At 43.2% G+C, this 19,754-nt stretch overlaps 5 protein-coding genes across 5 annotated transcripts; 2 read left to right on the top strand and 3 right to left on the bottom strand.

The window, feature by feature from the left end:
- Positions 1 to 121: 121 nt before the first annotated feature.
- EAF01_001540 (uncharacterized protein) lies at positions 122 to 963 on the bottom strand (the record flags this gene model as incomplete). Its single annotated transcript, XM_038909790.1, has 2 exons — positions 122 to 259; positions 313 to 963. 2 exons carry the CDS (start codon positions 961 to 963, stop codon positions 122 to 124), a joined length of 789 nt encoding a protein of 262 aa, XP_038774602.1.
- Positions 964 to 2,719: 1,756 nt separating this feature from the next.
- On the bottom strand, positions 2,720 to 4,044 carry EAF01_001539 (uncharacterized protein; the record flags this gene model as incomplete). Its single annotated transcript, XM_038909789.1, has 2 exons — positions 2,720 to 3,282; positions 3,345 to 4,044. 2 exons carry the CDS (start codon positions 4,042 to 4,044, stop codon positions 2,720 to 2,722), a joined length of 1,263 nt encoding a protein of 420 aa, XP_038774601.1.
- A 1,190-nt stretch (positions 4,045 to 5,234) lies between these two features.
- Positions 5,235 to 7,081, bottom strand: EAF01_001538 (uncharacterized protein; the record flags this gene model as incomplete). The annotated part of the gene is made up of 2 exons (XM_038909788.1): positions 5,235 to 6,746; positions 6,800 to 7,081. 2 exons carry the CDS (start codon positions 7,079 to 7,081, stop codon positions 5,235 to 5,237), a joined length of 1,794 nt encoding a protein of 597 aa, XP_038774600.1.
- A 4,182-nt stretch (positions 7,082 to 11,263) lies between these two features.
- On the top strand, positions 11,264 to 14,260 carry EAF01_001537 (uncharacterized protein; the record flags this gene model as incomplete). Its single annotated transcript, XM_038909787.1, has 4 exons — positions 11,264 to 11,401; positions 11,467 to 12,252; positions 12,319 to 13,752; positions 13,820 to 14,260. 4 exons carry the CDS (start codon positions 11,264 to 11,266, stop codon positions 14,258 to 14,260), a joined length of 2,799 nt encoding a protein of 932 aa, XP_038774599.1.
- A 2,213-nt stretch (positions 14,261 to 16,473) lies between these two features.
- On the top strand, positions 16,474 to 18,114 carry EAF01_001536 (uncharacterized protein; the record flags this gene model as incomplete). The annotated part of the gene is made up of 1 exon (XM_038909786.1): positions 16,474 to 18,114. One exon carries the CDS (start codon positions 16,474 to 16,476, stop codon positions 18,112 to 18,114), a length of 1,641 nt encoding a protein of 546 aa, XP_038774598.1.
- Between the last annotated feature and the right edge of the window lie 1,640 nt (positions 18,115 to 19,754).

Genomic DNA, 19,754 nt, shown 5'->3' with positions numbered 1-19,754 from the left:
AGATTTTGATCTTTACGCCGTAATGAAAATGATGATCTCATCAAAATACGATAAACCTGTGATAACCTTTGTTTTCTGTAGTAATACCTTGTTGAAGATATGTTTCGTTGTGAGATGGAGTTCATTCATTATCTGGGTCACCCTCTTGCTCTTCGCGCTTTCTCTTATTGGAAATGGGCTTCTGTGGAGTTGGAACGGGAGTCACGACCAGACCATCTGCACTTTCCTGTGAGCTCATCGAAATGAGAGCCTTCGCCGCCTTTGAAGATTGAATTAGCGTGATTTTGTTTGATTGGAATAAAAATACAATACCTCAAATATCTCGGCTTCTGCTGCATTTTTCACAGATGTTACCTCCCGGCTGTCGTCAACATTGGCATTCATGCTTTTAGAAGGTGCTGAATCATCGTCCTGTTCCCGAGCAGATTGTCTTATCCCGAGTCTCGTGACAATCTGTGTTTCATGATGTCCCCATCTTGCCCATCGATCCAATTCTGCTTTGGCTTCATCTTCATCGAGATTTTCTAGATATGGCGCTAATTGACAGAATTTTCTCCGAATCTGGAGATACATATCGGGTCGACGTACAGGGTTCAAGTTGGTGATTTTGAGCATATCTGTGCAAAGTTTTGTCGCTTTCCCAAGAGTAAAGGCCTTATCTTCATATCGAGAGAATAGTATGAGGTGGCGAACTATATCACGGCAGAAAAAATTGCGATTGAATGCGTATGAAAGGTCACGAACTGCAACCATTTCAGATTCGTTCAAGTCGGTACCTTCAATGAGCTTGAGGTTGAAAGGATGAAATCTTTCTGCTGCACCAGCAGCTTGAAGGATCTTGCCAAGAGATTCATCGTCGTCAAAGTTCATCGTATCAAATAGCTTGTTCCAGCGAACGTATTTCTGGTCTAGTACTGGATTATTCCAGCGAGGATAATCTGGGTCAAGAGAAGGTGGTGCCATGTTATGCAAGCGTCTCTGACTATGGAAGATGTGAATCACTTCTTCAATAAATCAGTACATGTTTTATGACTTAGAACTAGCTCTGCAAAGATGGGGCTCGAAATGAGTACGTGAAAGTGAGATGGGTCGTCTTTTGGAATACGAACCTTTTCTTGTTTAAACTTCAAATTCAGGAGTTCCAAACTTGTGCAAAAACTAAAGTATCCAACCTTCGATTCGTTGATAGCCTGGTTCAAGATTACTTGAATTTGCAAGATACTAGAAAGTCAAATCCAACGAAACTTCCAATGGTTCCTAATTATCAGTAGCCGAAGTGGTGTTTATATTCTTGATATTGAGAGGAATTGATTGTGCTGTCAAGAAGCAATTTTTTTAATAGAACTCGGGCCGTAAAAGTGGCAGTATTAATCTGGTGAACAGGGGGTGTCACGTGGAGGTACAATAGCTTGTCCCGTACCTCAACAATCCAAATTTTTCGAAGTCTATTTTGATGCGGTTGACGACAAACTCCGTGCTGGACTCATGTGAAGAAGCTTGTGGCTACTAAAATTCGCTACTCCTGAGGCTAGATGGATTTGGCGTACATATATACCCTGATTCTACCAGCTCTAGATTCCACCTATTCTATATTGGATGATATGTAAAGCGCTTTTATCTGATTAAATCCTCAGTGATTCATTATCTCACCTTCCATCTGGAATGTACTAGTTGACTACACAGCTTGAATCGCACTTCCACAAAATAAATGGTATCTTTGCTACCACTTCGACTCTTTTTCATCTTTTTCTCTTTTCAAGATATACGCATGAAAAATCTTCTTCCTTGTAATTCCTCACTTCCAGGTTATCAACCATTCAGCTCCCACCCTTTTTCACAATCTAGTGTTTCTAGTCCTACTGCATATCTGGACCACTCTGTCAATAAGACAGAATCGATGTTGTGGCTTATCATCGCAAGTTAGACCCGCCAGTAATATCGTCTCGTATCTCATTAAAGAATTGGCATATTCACATGTTGCACATGGAGATGCTTAACTGCCACAGATCTACGCGCGGAAAAGAATCAAGTGATCCTTTGAGCCTGCCTACTCATTCAAACTACGAAGACCTCCTATTTATGGGAAGCTGCGAGGTGCAGCTCCTAGGAGCTACCATTAGACATGATGGTCTAGTCTGTCACATTGAGCATGATACAGCTGACTTTTCGCTGTCTCCTTCGTCTTTCCGACTACGCGATAATTAGCAGTGCGGCGTTGCCCATAAAGCATGAAAGACATCAGACACATCGATTCCCTACTTCACTAATACTTGGCTAAAAGGATTTTTAAATCCGAAATTTATTGCCAACATGAGCGGTCCTGGAATACTGTTTGCAGGGTGTTCACTACAAATCATTCTAGGATATCAAAACTAATTTTGGACGCGAGCGTAGACGATTGACTGACATCCCATTTCACTCAGTTCTGAAGATAATAAATTAATGTTCCAATTCAAACTTCATTTTCAAATTCAAATCGAGAGAGCTGATATCTGGCTTTTCTATCCTGCCATTACCAATCTGCCATCCATTCTATCACTCTAGCTGTGGAAACTCGAAACTCAGAAGCCATCCACAATGTTTTGTTGGGATGAAATGGAATGGGAGTTAAATCATATCATCATCGATCAAATAATCTCATGCTCAGCTCTCCATCACGTATCGCAGGCAATTTATCGCATATATCCCTCATCTCGACATCTTCTTCCTGGCTATCTAGTTACCCATGCATTCCAGTCTCAATATCTGAACCATCTTCTATTCCGATTGGGTTACCCGCACTGTCCGACTGGTCTTCTTGACTTTTTTGAATGGAAGAACGATCGTCGTTCTCTTTTTGGCTCCTCCGTTTCTCCCGGGCTGGCCCGCTTCTTGCGCCTCCGTGACCTCCCTTCCTTTTATACCCTGTGATTCGTGGTTCAGGAGTATAGAAATCAATTTCGCTATCTATAATTGGCTCCGGCTGCTGCTTCACAGCTTGATCTTTTCTCTCTCTATCAAGAGTTTCCGTTTCTGTCGCCCCACGTTTATTATAATCAGCCAATTCTTTCATTAAAACATTACTTGTATCCTGACTCGGACGGGAGTCAATCTGTGGCGAGTTAAGTTGGGGGGATGGAATGATTCCGTTTGAACCAATCCCACTGCTCCCACCACTCTTCTGAGAATTTCTTGTTCGGCGACCTGACGGTTTCTCTGGGGTTTTTACACTTTCAATTGCAGGTGAGTTGTGATCTCTTAGACTATTCAACATTCGAGTTCCAGGGGTGCCCTTAGGCTTGCCTGGTTCAGGAAGTGGACAGATTAGACAGATTCCGGTGGATAAACAACCAGCCTGTACTTACCAGCCTTCTTTTCACTAATGTTAATTCCATGGGTGTCCGGCTTGTTTATAGGCGTGATTTGATTTCGATTCTCCTTTTTCTCAAAGTCCTGCAATTCAGCTGAAATGCTTCTCGTAGGAGATTGCCCAGCATCGCTTCGTTTTCTATTTTGCTCTTTATTCGGAGTAGTTGCTTCTCTGAGATAGTCAGTAGCATTTCCTTTCTCTGGTTTATATGCATTTTTCGGTGCTTGAGGTAACTTTTGGTCATCCTCCTTGTCAGAAAGATCTTGGTACTCGTTGGTGTCAGGCTGTACACGCTTTCGATGTTCCTCGGTTTTCCTTTCTTCCTCCTGAGCCTGTATACAATACTTACGAGCACTTTCTACCCCCTTTACAACCAGAAAATCTGCCTTTGTCACATCACAATCCTGTATTAAGCGCTTGATATGAATTTGGTATCTGTTTCCACGTTCCCATAGCTTCTGGATATCGTTCGCGGCTTGTTGCTCAACCCAAGTAGGGGGTCGGGTTGATGTACCAAGTAAGCTCGATATAGGCCCAGATACGCACCCCTTAATTCCTTGTCTCGCAACTTCGTCAATCAATGGAAGCGTAACGGCTTGCCTGACAACACGACGGATCGCTTCTGGATCTTTGATATTGATGTCATCTAGAAGCTGTACGTATGATTGGCCTCTGATCAATACAATGCCTCTCATCTTGATGGCTCTTTGTAAATTCTATGTGAAACTCGGAACGACGTATTCAATCTAAAAAAAATCAACTATGAGTATCACATGTCTTTACATCCCACCAGCTATGTATTTGGAACTCAACCTGAGTAGTGCCAAGGTTGATAGCTTTTTGGAATGATTTTTGAGACCATTGCGTCTGCCGTGGACAACCCGATAATGGCTGAGAATGAGAAAGCTTACTTTATTCGTAGAATTAGAACAGATCTCTCTTGATGGCAGAAGCTATATAGTATTTGGGGGTGTGATGCGTTCATAGCCCAATAGGTAGGGATGCTTCATGCAGAAGGAAAATGAACGCCGTTAGAAGGATATTCGTGTCTCTGTGATGTAAAGGCTAGCTCACTGTGCTAAAATAATGTAATGGATAAAGAAATATAAACTAAAAAACTGTAGAATAAGATACAATTTTTACTCGGGGTGAGTTCATACTGAACTGTCGAAATCAGTAATCCATCTACGGTAACATACATCATGTTCAGACAGCTGGTTGGGCAACTTACTCGATATCAATGAATGATTTGGAGAAAACTTTGTATGAATGATGCTGTGAGTTGTTGCAAAGAATAAAAATTATCAAAGACATTCGTAGTAGAGAATGAGGAAGGAGGCAATGTTTCACCACTCCTGCACTTTCCTTAACTCTTGGCCCTGCTATTTTTGGTTGTAAAAGCTACGCATTGCACAGGGAACTTTTATAACTCGTCCATAATTGTCCAACAATCACTCGAAGTCTCGATTTTACTTTGGATTGCACGATGCACTTTACAGGACAGTAGATCACTATCACAGGTAGCTTTATATATATAATTCCATTTGAATTCTCCTCTTCGCTAAATTTCATCACAGATTCGTGATCATACAAAGTGTAGTTGAGTCCTTTATAACATCTATCTTAGCTTGCAAAATTTGTAACAATCGTCACTTCCAACCACCAAATATCTAAGAAGTACCCTATAATTAAGGGAATAAAGTATTTGAAATGCTTCCGAAACAAAAAATCAGAAGCGAGTGAACAACCAACCGATCAAAAGACTTAGTCCAAAGTCCAAAAGGCTGACCCGGATGAAGGCTTAAATTTATTGGAAAGTATCACAATGCAGCAAAGTTTGAGTACAGAAAAATTGAAGTTGAGTAAAACCAGATATATGGCTTGTTCAGTTCTCAGGAGCTGGCTCGGAAGTGTTGCGTTTCTTGGCGTTAAGTTCAGCGGTTTCTTTCCCAGCTGTTTCTCTCATTCGACGATTGATCTCCCTATCAGGAACACGAGGAACAAGTGGTCGTGGCTGGGTTAAGCTTCGACTAAGAGGGTTTGCTGGAGGATTCGGTGTCTGCAGAAAAGCCATTTGGTGCGAGCCGAGTTCTGCGGAATTCTTTCTCGTTGCGATAGGATCAGATGCCAATGGAACGGGTGTCCCGGGGAAAGACATTTTAGAAACAGGCACCATGGGAGCAGTAGGCATTCGAACAGGGTTATTGCGAGTAGACGCGACGGGACCAAAAGTCACAGGTCTAAATCTGATTGGCGCAGGCGCAGGTGCAGTAGGAGCAGGTGTAATAGTGGGTACAAGAGGTCTGGGGCCTGACCATTTCGACTCTTCAGGCAGATGATCATACAAGATTGCCGCCTGCTCAGCCAAAAGATCAAGAGCTTGTCGTCTATCACCAGGTCCTTGACTCGTGTTCAAACCGGTCGAGTAACGGTGCAAATTAGTTGATGGCTTATCGTAAATTTTCTCTTCGTTGTAAACATTGCGCTTCTTGTATCGACTACGAGGTGGCTCTGATTTCTGTTGAACTATGGCCTTTTGGCGAGGTTGAAGTGGCCGAGGCTGGGTAAGAGGACGGAGTGGAGGAGTTGGAGCCAATTCTGGCGATGCTTCGACTACGGAGCGATCGGTCTCATAAGTAGAAGAAGCAAAAGAGCACTCTTGCTCATCGAAAGATCCTTGCGCAGCTTCCTTATCTTTGTTTAGCTTTCCTAATTGGCTTGACTCGTGGCGAGTCCTCGCTGGTGGATGACCATTTTTCTGCGGAAGACCACTGCTTCTCAGCATTTCCATCACTGCAATAGCATCGGGGGCGAGGAAGTAACCCATCTCTTGGCGTAAAACCCAATCATCCCGTTTGGGTATCTGGCGACTCTCACGAAGTGGTATAGAGATACAGAGAGCTTCCCGGGGAGTCTGATCGTAACTCTTACAATGATATCGCCGCGGAGCACCAGGCGTTCCTTTATCCTGCTCAAGGTTTTCAGTTGAGGAGTTGTAATCATTAGCGATCTGCGTCCAATCGATGTCTTTTTTGGCGTTGACATAATCCCGAACTAGTTCGGTGAGAATCTTCTGTTCTTGTACAGTCCAAAAATCCTTGTTATCATAGACTTTACCGATGTTCCGTCGAATAACCTGATTTCGCCAATTATTAAGTGCATGCAGAGATTGTTTGTCATTCCAATCTACTCGAACACCTTCCGAATCATCCTCGTATCGAAATTCGACATCACCGTGAATCGGCTTGTTTGAAAATTCGTTGATTTCTTCAGTCTTGAACCTGACTACGAGTTTAGAGGGATCTGGTTGGCCAAGCATTGCATGGCTTCGGTCAATGGTTCCGTCGTCAATACAGCGCGTGCCTCTTTTACCCTTCGGGGCGTGTCTTTTGTTTAGCTAATGCGTCTTAGTTTGAGATAAGGAAAAGGAAGTGAAGAATATAAACCTACTCGGTGTTTCTTCTCCTGCTCGGTTTCACTAGCTAGATCGGGCGCGGGAGCCTTTTTCCATTGTAAATAACCCGGTGCATGGCCAGGGCTAAGCAAGGGCTCTGAATCAATACTTTCAGGCGTTATAGTAGTGGCGAGAGGCTTGTCGATATTTTCAGGAGGTTTGGGGGCAAGCCTGGGCCTCTTTGGAGTTCTCACTTGAGGTAAGGTAGGGTTTTCTTGGAGATGCTCTGGGAGCTTGTTGAATATTTGAGGCTTCGTAGTGCTGTTGTGAGGAGACATCACGAAGGTTCCTGTTGTTGTGTACTTGTCAGAATCTCTCTTTCGGAAAATTTATCATATGTTTCCACCACCGTATTTGGAGAAATGAAGGGAGAGAATACAAAAATGGGATGAAAGAACTATAGTTCATGCTTTTCTCATAGATCTTCTCCCAATATCTTGAAAGAAGTGATAGGATAGTGGATTGAAAGACTCACTGTTATAAAAGAGTAAAACACTAATTACACTTTTCCAAAGGATCAGACGTCTTTCATGCTTGCGGAGATTGATTTATAATTGAGGATGATTCTTGGGGAGCTAAGCAGTCAGATTCCGTCATATAATCTTTCTATGATGACAAGAAGGAAATTGGCATGAATCGATGCGATCAATGTGCGATTGAGTGACCGTGACAAGGAGAGGTGTTAGTATGCTTGCAGGCAGACTTGCTCTGAGGTATTAACTCCTTGCAGAATTCTAGAGAAGAGTATTATGGGAAGATCAATAGGAATGAAGAAGTAAAATGCTTGAGAAACTGAAGCTATTGTGAACCAGTCAATGGTGAAGTCTTATATGTTGCGGTGTTGCGATGGATACGTGCTGTCATCTGCTTCTGCTGCTCCTTCTGGCAGGAGAGAGGTTCATCAGATGACTCCTCAGCTTTGTAAAGAATATGATAATAGGAAAAATCAAAAAGTTTAACAGTTGTAGACAATGAGATAAACTCATATCATGGACAAGATATTAAGTTAATACAGGAAGAAGGGAATGTTAACGTACTAATATCTTGGACCACTTTCGCAAAAGTCTTGATATTGATCTTCTTCCCCAAGAAACGGTTGTTATGATATGAGTAGCACCTAGAATTGAAAATATCTCAAGCTAGATATTCTTGTTGATCCAGAGAGCAGTTGTTATTGTTGATGCTATTGCTTTTGCTGTTGTTTTTATTATATCCTGGGAAGTTCGAGTTGGTTATTTATCTTCTATTTTTGTTCAACAACTGGGCATACTTCGGCAAAGAAATATTGCTCTGGCTAGGTATGGTCGAGATAGTAATGAGTTCATTAGGTCTCATTTAATATGTAATTAAACATAGATATTTGGGATGAGAATATCTAAGTCTAATAGTAGTAGCCTTGTACTTAGACAAAGCTATATAATGGGACCATACTTAATGGGTATTAGATACGAAGCCTTGCGGTTTTTTGATTGTTCAAACTTCAGGTAAATATCTATTCTTCACCATCAGTTCCAAAAACTACACTTATTGAACTCGTGACTCTTCAACATGACCTCGCATAAACATTGTTGACCTGATTCTACTCTTTATTGCTAGATCTACCATCGATTGAGCAGTTGGAAGCAGAATTAAAGGTGATGGGGAAACCATCAGTAATCTATCTGTTTCTGTGGTGAAACAATATAAAAACTGCATTGTGGAGCTTCAAAAAAGGCTATTCACTTCATTCATAATCAACTTCATTCCATCAATACATAGGTTAGTGATATGGTGAGCCGAAATTTGTGCTTTTTCATAGTATCTAGAGGAATTTTGAGTGTGAGATAAAAAACTGTAGAATTTGATTATTCATTTCCCAGTGGTTACATTGTAAAAGTGATACTTGTTCATAATAATGGAATCATAAATGAAGACTAGTGGGTGTATAGCATAATAGATTCTAATCTTACACAGACTGTCTCATTTCTACGGCTATCTTCGGGTTAAGTCAATGGTAAATTTTGAATTTAAGCAGGTTTGAAAATGGCTAGAATGGTACAGCTTCTGAGTTCGAGTTCTTATGATGTCATTGTTCTCGTGAGATTGTTCAGTGTTACATTATCTTATCCTTCAAAGAAGAGAAAGTCCCTCCAGTTGCCTTGCCTTTCTAGAAGTGGTAGAACCACAAGGGACTTGAGAGATTGTGTTTGTCTCAAGATTCCTCACTATCAAACATAGACAGTAGTCAACACAACTTGAACAGCTTATGGAGAGATTAAAATATTGGCATTTTTATTTCATACTGTACGTTCGCACAAATAAAATGAAGGATGAGAGGTATAAGTAAATCATGACTCCCTCGGGTATTTAGATGCTGATTAGATCCCCAATCCAGTTTGCATCATTATTGACGCATGGATGTGTGCTATCCTTTGTTTGTGACATAAACTCGTGGTATGTTTGTATGCACAGTATTCTTGAGTCAATTTATGCTGTATGTCAAAATTCTTTGACATATTACTCATATTTATATAATGAAAAAAAGTAATTGATGCCCCATCTACTCCCTAATTGTGGCTAATTCAATATCTCTTAGTCCTTACTTTATTGCAGACTCTCCGGCCCGCTATTTTTCAGCAATATTGAGGAATGTATCTACTAATCTTGGCTCCATCTTGCATCGTTTTTTGTTCTCCTGTGCGCACGATGTGAAGTTGGTGCGTTTTTATTCCGTATCAGGACTACTTTGGCGTAGCCGCGCCGCCTCTCTTCTTGCTCACTATCAGATGAGCCTTCATGCTACCTTCTACACACTGGGTTGTAAGCTCATGACACCTCAGTCCAATTCTTTGTTCCAAGGTACAGTAATTACTTTCTAATCACCTATCAAGCTTAGATACAATGTCCCCGCGATGCCCCCGCCCGGACGAGTTGCAGTTGATATTCAATTATAATTTCCTTCCTCCTTCAATCTTTAGTGGCGGCCCTAGTCCTGTGGCATAGACAAGCAATTTTGTTTCCCTGTTCTTCATTCATGTGAGGATGTCCTGGTGCTAACATACGAGATTCATCTCCTTGTTACCCTACCTAACAAGTCATTATTCTTCCTCCTTTGCAGATCTAGAGTCTTCTCTGTCCTGAGTAATGTACACCATCCATTGTTCTTTATATGGTTCCTCGACTTGTCTTGTGTTCATTGAAGTAGTTCGGAACTCGTTCTATGTTTAGGGAGTATCCGAAACAGTCGAATTAATATCGAGACAAAAGAGGGTTCAGTGATAATCCAAGGTCAGATGCTTATTCTGAAGTTCAAAGGTTAGCATGCTTTATGTCATATGTAAGATATGCGGTGAGGTAAGAAGGGAAGGTAGTTGAAAATACTTCTAGATATCGCGGCTCCACGAGAAGAACGACTAATCTGACTGCTAATTTGATCAACCAACATTGTTATTGTTTTATTATGGACTGGCAGTTGAAACTGTAGAGATGGGGAATCTGGAAATGCCATTATTTTAATGAGTCTTAAGCCTGCAGGTGTATTCCAATCTCAAAAGGGATACGGAAAGGGTATAGGCGCACTAGTCCATGTCAAAATGGAATTATTTCGCTCCATTGCTTCATTTCAACTTTTTAAAGAACAGGAACAATGTCGAGGAATCCTAATAGTTGGAAAAATGTCCCGAATAGTTTAGCAATTAGTCATGTTCTCAAAGGGTGTTCAAGTTAGGGCATGTGACATGTGAAAGAAGTCGCATTTATATCAAACCATTTTAATGAATTATCAAGATTGTTTACTCCAGAATCTGGAATTGGAAGCAACTAGTTGATATTTTTATCTAGCGCAGATCACAAGGCTATCATTGTATTGCTAAACATTATATGAGGCTTGAGATTTCAATGGAACGGCCACCCCTGAGTGGCTAGTTCATTATAAAAATGTGGGTATATATACAGAGATTATCAACACATCTTCACTGTACTGCATCAACAATGCGGGGGGCAAGTACCAGGTACCTGGGTTTCATCGTAAGGGTTACTATTATACATAAACTGCGACGCTATAGGCTCGATCGGCGATGGTACGGGAGCTTTGGAGAAATAAGGTTATTTTCACGTTCCACGAAATGATATTGATCAAGGCGTTACTCCGCTAGATTGAGAGCAATCTTCAAACTCATATACAATACATCAAGCGAGGCTTAGTACGTACAGTACTTGATACCTCAAATTAGCTTTCAAGTGCTTGATCCTTCTACCATAATTACCTCTTGTTCTTTTTCATTACATAGAAGTTCTCAGTACTTACATCAATTCTTCCTCATAGACAACAAACTTCTACCACAACTAAATACACCTTCTTCATATCAGGTTGCCTTCTCTTGAGTAGGTTCCCACATTAGCTTTCTGTCCCATGTACAAAAACTTCATTTAAATTTGTCATTTACATTCGTCTTTTAAACATCTATAAATAATAGTTCACAATGGCACCTCCTTGTGCTTCCAGATCAAAAGATGACCAGGATAAGCCACCAAATAAAAAAGGCGCTAGCATTGAGAAAAAGGATGCTAGCAGTGCAAATGAGCCCTCGGCACGAAAGACCAGAGCATCAGGTCAAGTGGTATGATTTCCGAAACATCAATTGAAGTGAAAGTATCATGTATTGAAGCTAATTGTCACCTCCAGTCTGGATCAAAGAACTCAACCTCGAATACAACTCCTGCGACGCTTCCCAGGTCATCGAAAATTTCCGAAGGTCCTGCATCTGAAAGATCACAAGACGATAGCGGCGTAGGTGAGTCTTCTACGCGAGCCTCAAACCCACGCGCTGCCACGCGACAGCCAATTCCACCCCCCGTCCACTCAAACAAAGAGTATTACAATAAATCTTCTCGGCTGATCAGTCCCGACAATCCGCCGGTAGCTCAACTTCATAATACTCCCAGCAACATTCAAGCTAGGAAACAAAAGAGGGCGCACAGTCCTAGTCCGCCAAAACCAGAGACTACCGAACCACAACCACTGTCCGCAGCCGTTATGGCTTCTTTGGCTGCTGAAAAGGCCAAATTCAAGGAAGAAGAATTGGAGGCTAAGCGCCAATATATTTATAAATATAGGGGTGGAGGTTGGGACCATCAAGACTTCAAGGAAGTAGGTCTTCGTGGTGGACGATTAGAAAAGGGTGCTGTAACACCAACCAGCAGCCCAGTGTCGTCGTCTCAGTCTCGATCAGATTCTGAATTCACCGTATCTGGTGATTCTCCCGTCGAAGCTAGAGGGCCTATTATAGCCCCTGCTTCCAGGCCTGTTGAGGCCGCACATTCCCGTTTAGCCTCTGAGCCTATATCAGAACATGGAGATGCACCTGTCGATGTTGATGAGTCAGCCATAAGTGCTGCTGCCGACTCGGTCACATCACCAAGTTACCGTCCACTCCCGACAGCGGGAAGCTTAGGAAATGGCAAAGGAAAGGTGAGTCTAACATCCACTGGTATATGTATCACGAAGACTTGGCATACTAATTGTTTTTTCTTACAGGCTGTGGCTGTAGATGAAGACGAAGAAGAGTCTTCTGAAGAGTCAACTGAGGATCCTGCCGAAGATCCTACTAGCGATGATGATATCGCAGATCATTATCGAGATTCGGCCCACACCGATGGTCAATCTACTATGGCTTCGAGCAGTTATGGACCCATCGAAAGAGAGGCCAAGAAAATGCCATCTGGCCATGTTGCCATCGACGAAGCGTCTCATAGTCGAGCCCAAATCTTTGTTGGAGCTCCACAGCCACAGGCTTTGACCATAAAGATTCGAACCGAAAAGCGCGATGAGCACGACGTGGTAACTGCTCGAGCTTTAGTTACCCACAAATATACAAAAAGGTTAGATTGGGCCAACGCAAAAGAGGTGAAGTGTCTGAACAAGTGGCGTAGCCAGATCCTAGTTCGAGCCTTCAAGGCAAAGCACGAGCGAAGATGGAAGTACACGCTCAGTGAGATGAACGCTCTGTGTCACTTCCTGGAGATCCAGCTTCTTGCACCTGGAGTAGGTGGCTTAATGGCCAATGTTGATTGGGCATTGGTCACAACCAACTATAACAACTATTTCCGCGGAAAGAGACAATTCGCTGGCGAATTATATGCCAGCGCTTCTTATGCAGGCGAAGATGGAAGAAAGACGTCTGCCGCCGGTCAACCAATGAAGGATGACCGTGATGCCCCATTTCGATCTGAGATAGCTTTGAAGAATCAGATCTATCACTTCAGAGACCGACGAGCAGTTGAGCTTGTCAGAGACTCTAGAGGTGTAAGACCGCGGGATGGGCCCGAGGAACCCGCTGGTGATGAATCACAAGAAGTTGCTGAGAATATTCCATCAGTCACGCCTAGTGAAAGATCTTCCCCCACTTCCAAAGGACCGCTTAAAAAACTGATCTTTACGCTTGGTAACGGCAGCAAGGTAACTCTTGAGAACAAAAAGAGAGACAGCAATGAGTCCCAGACAGATGAAGAGATGTGTCTACCAAGCAAGAAGACAAAGATGAGTGGGCCTTCTCATCTCCGTGGGGGCAGCGGTGACATTTGGGGAGGCTCAGAGTCGAACTTCGACTACAGCGATGATGCTGCACCACCAACTCACTACCACAGTCGTGAGTTGCGTTCCGATTCTCCCTTTCGACAAAGCTCCCCGTCTGAAACTGCACGAGCTTTTTCTAATGCTCAACGTGTTTTGGGTCAAGGTAGAAGAACAGATGGTTTCAATAAACGAACTGTGATCTCTCAGCCTACCTCTCCATCTAGAAGTCAGCGGGGCTCGAGGGAGGTTGAGGAGAATTATGATGATGATAGTGACGATGAAGGCACATCGTTCTCACATAAGGCGAATATGAAGCCACACCTTCCTCAAGTGGCTCGATTTCCGCCTGTATATTCACAGACTCGTCACCTACTTCCCGCTATTCGACATCCACTCGTACATGCACAGGGTATTGGTCGTCGCTCCAGATCTCGACGTCCACTTAACACTGACGCACCACAAGCGTCACCTCCTTCCCAATGGACCACTATTGCCAGCTCAGCATGGCTCGCCACAGACAGCTCCAACTTCAAACACCAAGAAGAGAGCGAGGAATGACGGCACTGCTGACATGGGCAACATTAACCAACAAGTCTCATCGAAGAGACCAAAGTTGCAAGATCAAGAAGACGATCAAGACGAGGATGAAGGTCAAGATGAGCAACGAGATCAATATCAAGATGAGCATCCAGTTCAACATCCAGTGCAATTTGAACCATTTGCAGGAGGTCCGAACCAGATTTTCCTCGCTCCATACCCACACAATTCAAGTGTGGCCAATCGGGAAGCTGCTCTTCAGTTACGATTAAAAGCTCCAGTTAGAGGTCCAGAAGTAGTTACAAGGACACTCGGGCAAACTGGTCCCCGCCTTCCAACTCTGGATGATTACCTCGCCGAGGATTGATTTATCCTGGGGTGAAAAGTGGTGCATTCAAGTTTGCAATTTCTTTGGTCGTGTTTATTGGGTTGACTCCTGAGATAGTGGTTGTAAGAGGGAGTTCTGGTAACAGGTCAGATTTTGGGTTAATTTTTGGATCTTGAGTGTCAATACGGGTTTTTTACGCATCTGGGAAGATCTGGTGTTGACTATGGCATCGGTTGTTTGCGATTTTGTGGATATGTATCCAACATGGCAGCCCGCCACGTTGGACGCTCTTCCATCTCGCGTCAACCTATAAATTGTGTTTGTGAAGTTGACTAGGCCCTCCAACCACCAGGCTTCCCCGCACCTATGCTGGCGTCAATTGAGACCGTTGGTACTTCTGGAGCGTGGACATGATTCTATTAAATATTTTTGGATGTGGATTGTTTTGTACACAGTAAGGGGTGTGAATCGCGATAGCGACTTGATTCTAGCAGGCGTTGGTATTTATTCTGTAATGGATGGTCAGAAAATGAGTCAAGGGCGTTTAGCATATGCTCAACAGCGTTGAACGATGTTACAAGCGGTTCTTTCCGGCATTTTCAGGTTGTTGATTCCACTCGAGTAATCAAAAAAGTTAATCTATAAACAAAGTCTTTGACACTTGAGCTCTGAGATGTGAAACTGTTGCAATCATTATTGATGATCCCCATTGATCACAATGAAAAACAATTTCGAAAGAATCATGGTAATCCTACTGACCTTCCGAAACAACGCATTTTAAGCTCACAATGAGCAAGGTGACTGGAAGAATTCTAAAGCTAGGATTATGCCCAGTTCTTCTGGTTGCTAAACGTCTTTGGCTCAAGTGAACTTTTATAAAAGCCACAAGATTAGCCTAGCCGTCTACTGATGACTTCCAAATCCACATGCCCCTCTCACTAGGAAGGTTTGTCGCTTGGTGTAGTTGACGTCTCGACTTTCCATTCGTGAAGGCTCCATACTTTCTAGATGAACAAATCTATCTTTGAGTCCTCAAGGAATTCTCCCAGAAGATTTCTAGGCTTATTCTGGTTTGTTCATAATGATGCAAAAGACGCTACTTCACCAGGCACCTCACTGAAGAGACTACTCAAGTGATGCCCCCCCACTTCCTGGCGCGTATTTGAAGTTCCATATGAAATCTTTAGCAGCGCACAATGAAAGGTTATTAGCTGAACCAGAAGACGTAGTTGTTTAACGTGGTCGAGGCCGTCTGTAGATCAGACTTACCTCAAGTGCAAGTCATGGCTGTTGCTAATGACACAGCAGCACTTTTCATCCACGAACTCGAGAGTCCTCGCGTTCTGAATGGATGAGCCTGCCGAGTTCGGCTTGGTATACTGATACCATTGTTTTTCAAATTCATAGATCGCATGACTAATTATGTGACTGATTTGTTGCGTAGTCACGCATTCACAGTACTCATAAGATTATCTCTTTAGGCATAATCAACTTCAAGATTGATGTGAGACGGCTTAAAATTCAGTCCGCAAACAGAGTAGACAGAAGACACAATACGCTTTAACTGATTGTACGCAGAACCTGAGGTCTTGCACATTTTTACAATGCGTCGAATGGGCGAAATGAAAGGTCTTTGATATCAAGATGAAATTATGTCTTCCTCTCTTGTAGCGAAGACTTCTTCCTAGCAGACTGAACCACTCAGGGGCTGTTTCTCGCCTCAAACATCTGCCTTTCTTGTTGCATCCTTTGCTTCAACCATATAATACAATTGATTATTTTCAGTAGCTGTTCCTTTGTACGTTCTAATAGTTGAAAGGAGAACAAAGGAAGCTTGGCAGGTTACAGTCATGAACCCCGAACCCTCGGACTATGGACAATTCCGCCCTCCGCAATCAGTAGTTCGTCTGAACTTAAGCCATCTCCACACTTCATCACATCGCTGACGACATACAATTGTTTCATTGATACAATTGATGAACTATCTTCTGGACATTGTCTGAATATCATTAATTCACCGCAGCTTCATCGTTTGAACTGCTGCGTTCCATCCGACAGGGCTAGCACGGACCAATTAAACGATAAGAACCTTAAGCATCATCTAGAATCAAACAACACACGACCGAGAAATCCGGTGGTAGGAGTAATACAAACTTCACGAGAACCTCAAAATAGAATGGAAAGACGACTTGTATGACCTGAAAGCTCCACTTCAGTGTGATACTGAATGTCTCATAGTAGATCACAACAAAATGTCTGCCGACTTCTCATCTTCTAATCCTTTCAGAAGAAAAGGACCCTTCGCACCTTCAACTGCATCGTCCTCTTCAATACCTGTTGTCAATCAATTCACGCAATTGGATCCATCTGCGACTTCGATTCCCGAATACACATATCCAGCAAGACAAGATGTGCCAAAGAAAATACCCAAAAGGGTTCGAGTCCAGTCTCCACCACCTCCATCTCCCTCGATCCCCGATTCTACATCTACTATAGGGGATGACCTGGTACCTTTCGAAATTCCACTCCAAAGATCTCAAGAGGACGAGCAGGACCCATTTGAAACGATTAAATCTGATATTTCAGACGATGAGGAAGAGAAGAAAACTCCAAAGACTCGCATCCTGAACCCATTTTCAAAAACATTGGAAACGTTGGAGAATTCAGGACGAGATGCATCAAGCATAGCACCTGCAAAACTCACGAATCCCGCAAGAGCCTCTATGGATGTGGATGCATTCAAGAGGCTATTGATGACCGGAAATGCGGGGTTGGGATCTTCTACCCCGCTGCAATCCCCTCCCGTTCATGCATTACGCGACGAGGGAAGCAGCAGTACAGAAACATCTTCTCTATCACGGCAGTCGATATTCGAATCAATACAAGATCCACATCAAGAGTCACCAAGATCATCACATGAAATATCAGAGCCGGATGAAGTACGAAGGGCAGTGTCTGACTCCTCATCATTACACGTGAAGAAGAGACCACCTCCACCGAGTTCGAGACATCATGGTAAATTGATTAAAATGGAATTGAGGGATGAAAATGCAGTCGTTTCTCCTTTATCTCCACCACAGTCAATGTCTGCAACTCCTCAGTACTTTCCTATTATGACTTCAACGCCGAATCGCTCCTTGACAGATCTCAACAAACCTTTACCTCCAGCACCACCTCGTGAGAGTGGTGAATCCGAACGAGAATCTCCATTTGATAGAGAGTCTGCGGGGAAAGCACCAGAACCACCATCTCCATCTTCATCAATAAGAAGAAAGGCAGCTCCTCCACCACCCGTTACCCGAAGACACAGCCAGCTCCTTGTCGACTCAAAGCTGAGTCGAAGTAGTTCCGCAAGACTTTCACCGAGATTGGAAGAAGACAATACATCGGTATACTCAATCGAATCTGGACTACCTCGATCTAACAGTGGAAAGGTTCCACCTCCACCTCCCACACGAAAACATGGTATATCTCGATCCCAATTACAACACGTATCTTCCCCGCCATCTGCGACGTCCTTACCTGTACCACCACCAACAAGAGGCTCCTCAAAACACGGCAGAGCACCATCTATACACAGCATTGAACCTCCAAGTCCTCATATTTCCAAACGCACCTCTCTTCAAGGACCACCACCGCCACCACGTCCTCGCCAAGCGCGGAACAGCCTTGATGTATCTCGGATCACACCTGCCTCTTCAACTCGTGTCAGTGGCGAATATCGACGAAGTTCTAACGCTTCTTCAATGTCACAAACTTCACGATACGAAGAAAATAATACCATCAATTCTACTAGCGGTCATACCAATATCCTAGCAGACCTCAGTGCATTACAACAAGAAATTGATGCGCTAAGGAATCAATCACAGCAACGGCAGCGAAGTGTCACATGAAAGATATGCCTTGGGTAACTCGATTATCCTCCTGAAGTTTAGACAGGCAACCTCGGGTCACCAATATCTGTTATTGGATCTTGTAGGCATCAAATATCATGGTCTATATTGGCAAATGAAGGAGCATCAGAGCCCTACAATTGCGGGTGCGGTGGCAGCGCCTTTGGGCGGATATTTGGAATTTGGATGGCTACATATGGAAACAAGAGAAAGCCGGTTTAGAAACTTGGATTTCTTGGAATTTGCAACGACAATTCCATATTTATAATGTCTAGTTTCAGAGCGGTATGGGAGATTTAAAGTTGGGCATGACAGATATACACTCGGACTTTTTGACTTGAGGTTGGATTACTGAGTCTGGACTTCCGACCTTTTAAGAATACGGCATTTGATTTTTCCATTCTTGGAGCTATCAAAACAAAACAATAAAGAAATGGGTACAATGCGAGGGGCGAGAACTTGAAGGATCTAGGTTGTGGACACAGTTTACTACTTGCAGCAGTTGCGAAATGCAGAGTGAATTATTGATGGCTATTGAAGATCCATTTTTGGAGTGAAATGGATTGCTCGAAGGATAGTCCATGTTCTAATTGTTCTTCCACGAAGCTATCTAAAGCTTCGAGAGAATATCGTGAAGCGAGCAAGAAGCACAGAACCTCGAATAACCCTGAAGAAAGCTGAGTAGGTGTCTTGATCGATCGGATCGACCGTGTGACGGGCGGGAATTTACTGTTTCGTGCAGGCGGTGGATTTGGGTGGAGGTTGGTTTAGTGGATTGGGACTGGATCGTGGCAAGTGCATTGATAGGATATCGTAAATTCGGAACTACAGAGTGACTAATGGGGCAGGAGAGGGGCGGTGAGTGAGGGGTGCGGAGTTTCTTCGGGTATTGGTTTGAAGGCTGATTGAAGGATTGAGAGTTCTGGGATGGTGCTTGAAGACTATTCAGGCTGAGAAAAGATGGGTGGAGTTGAGAGGTTACTGGAACTAAAAGTACATGCCTGTGTACCTACTTTGTTCAATGGTGACCTTTGTTGGGACTTTGCGGGGCATTCAAGATGCTTCGATTAGAATGATCATGCTGGACAAAGGGTACCTTGAATAAATGGAAAAAGAGAGGTTGTATACTCCACTTTGCACATATGAGAAACTGGATGATAAGAAAAAAAATTGTATATTATAGTGCGCTAAGTATATCACGGATTAATATTGAATATTTCAAGAAATCATTACCATCTTTCTAGTGCGGATCTTTTCAGAGTGGATTTCTAAGACCTCGGGTACTGCTGATCTCGGAAGTTGGTCACAGATCATTCTCTGGTTTGGGACTCTGGGAGAGAGGGGATGAAGAGGAGGGGTGGGAAGATCAGCAGACTCCGAAGGTGGAAACCGGGAAGTTCCGAGTAAAGTGTGCTGATTTTTGCAGCATTGTGATTTTGAAGGGATAATGTTGGATAGGTAGGTTAGGCCGGCTGGGTAGCTTAGAGATTAGGAATTGGGAAGCTGGGAAGCTGGTGAGTGTAGCGTAGGTGGTGTCTTTAGTTTTTATTGGGACAGCTAGGCTGAGCTTGAGAGAACCTCGAGAGAAAATTGTGGTTTCTGGAGAAGAAATGCTTGCAATGTTATGCGTTGCATGTAGG

Source organism: Botrytis porri, assembly GCF_014898465.1.
Source record: "Botrytis porri strain MUCL 3234 chromosome Unknown BPOR_002, whole genome shotgun sequence".
Classification (NCBI taxonomy): domain Eukaryota; kingdom Fungi; phylum Ascomycota; class Leotiomycetes; order Helotiales; family Sclerotiniaceae; genus Botrytis; species Botrytis porri.
Note: the sequence above shows the minus strand (reverse complement) of the source record. Positions and strands in the feature narration are given on the sequence as shown.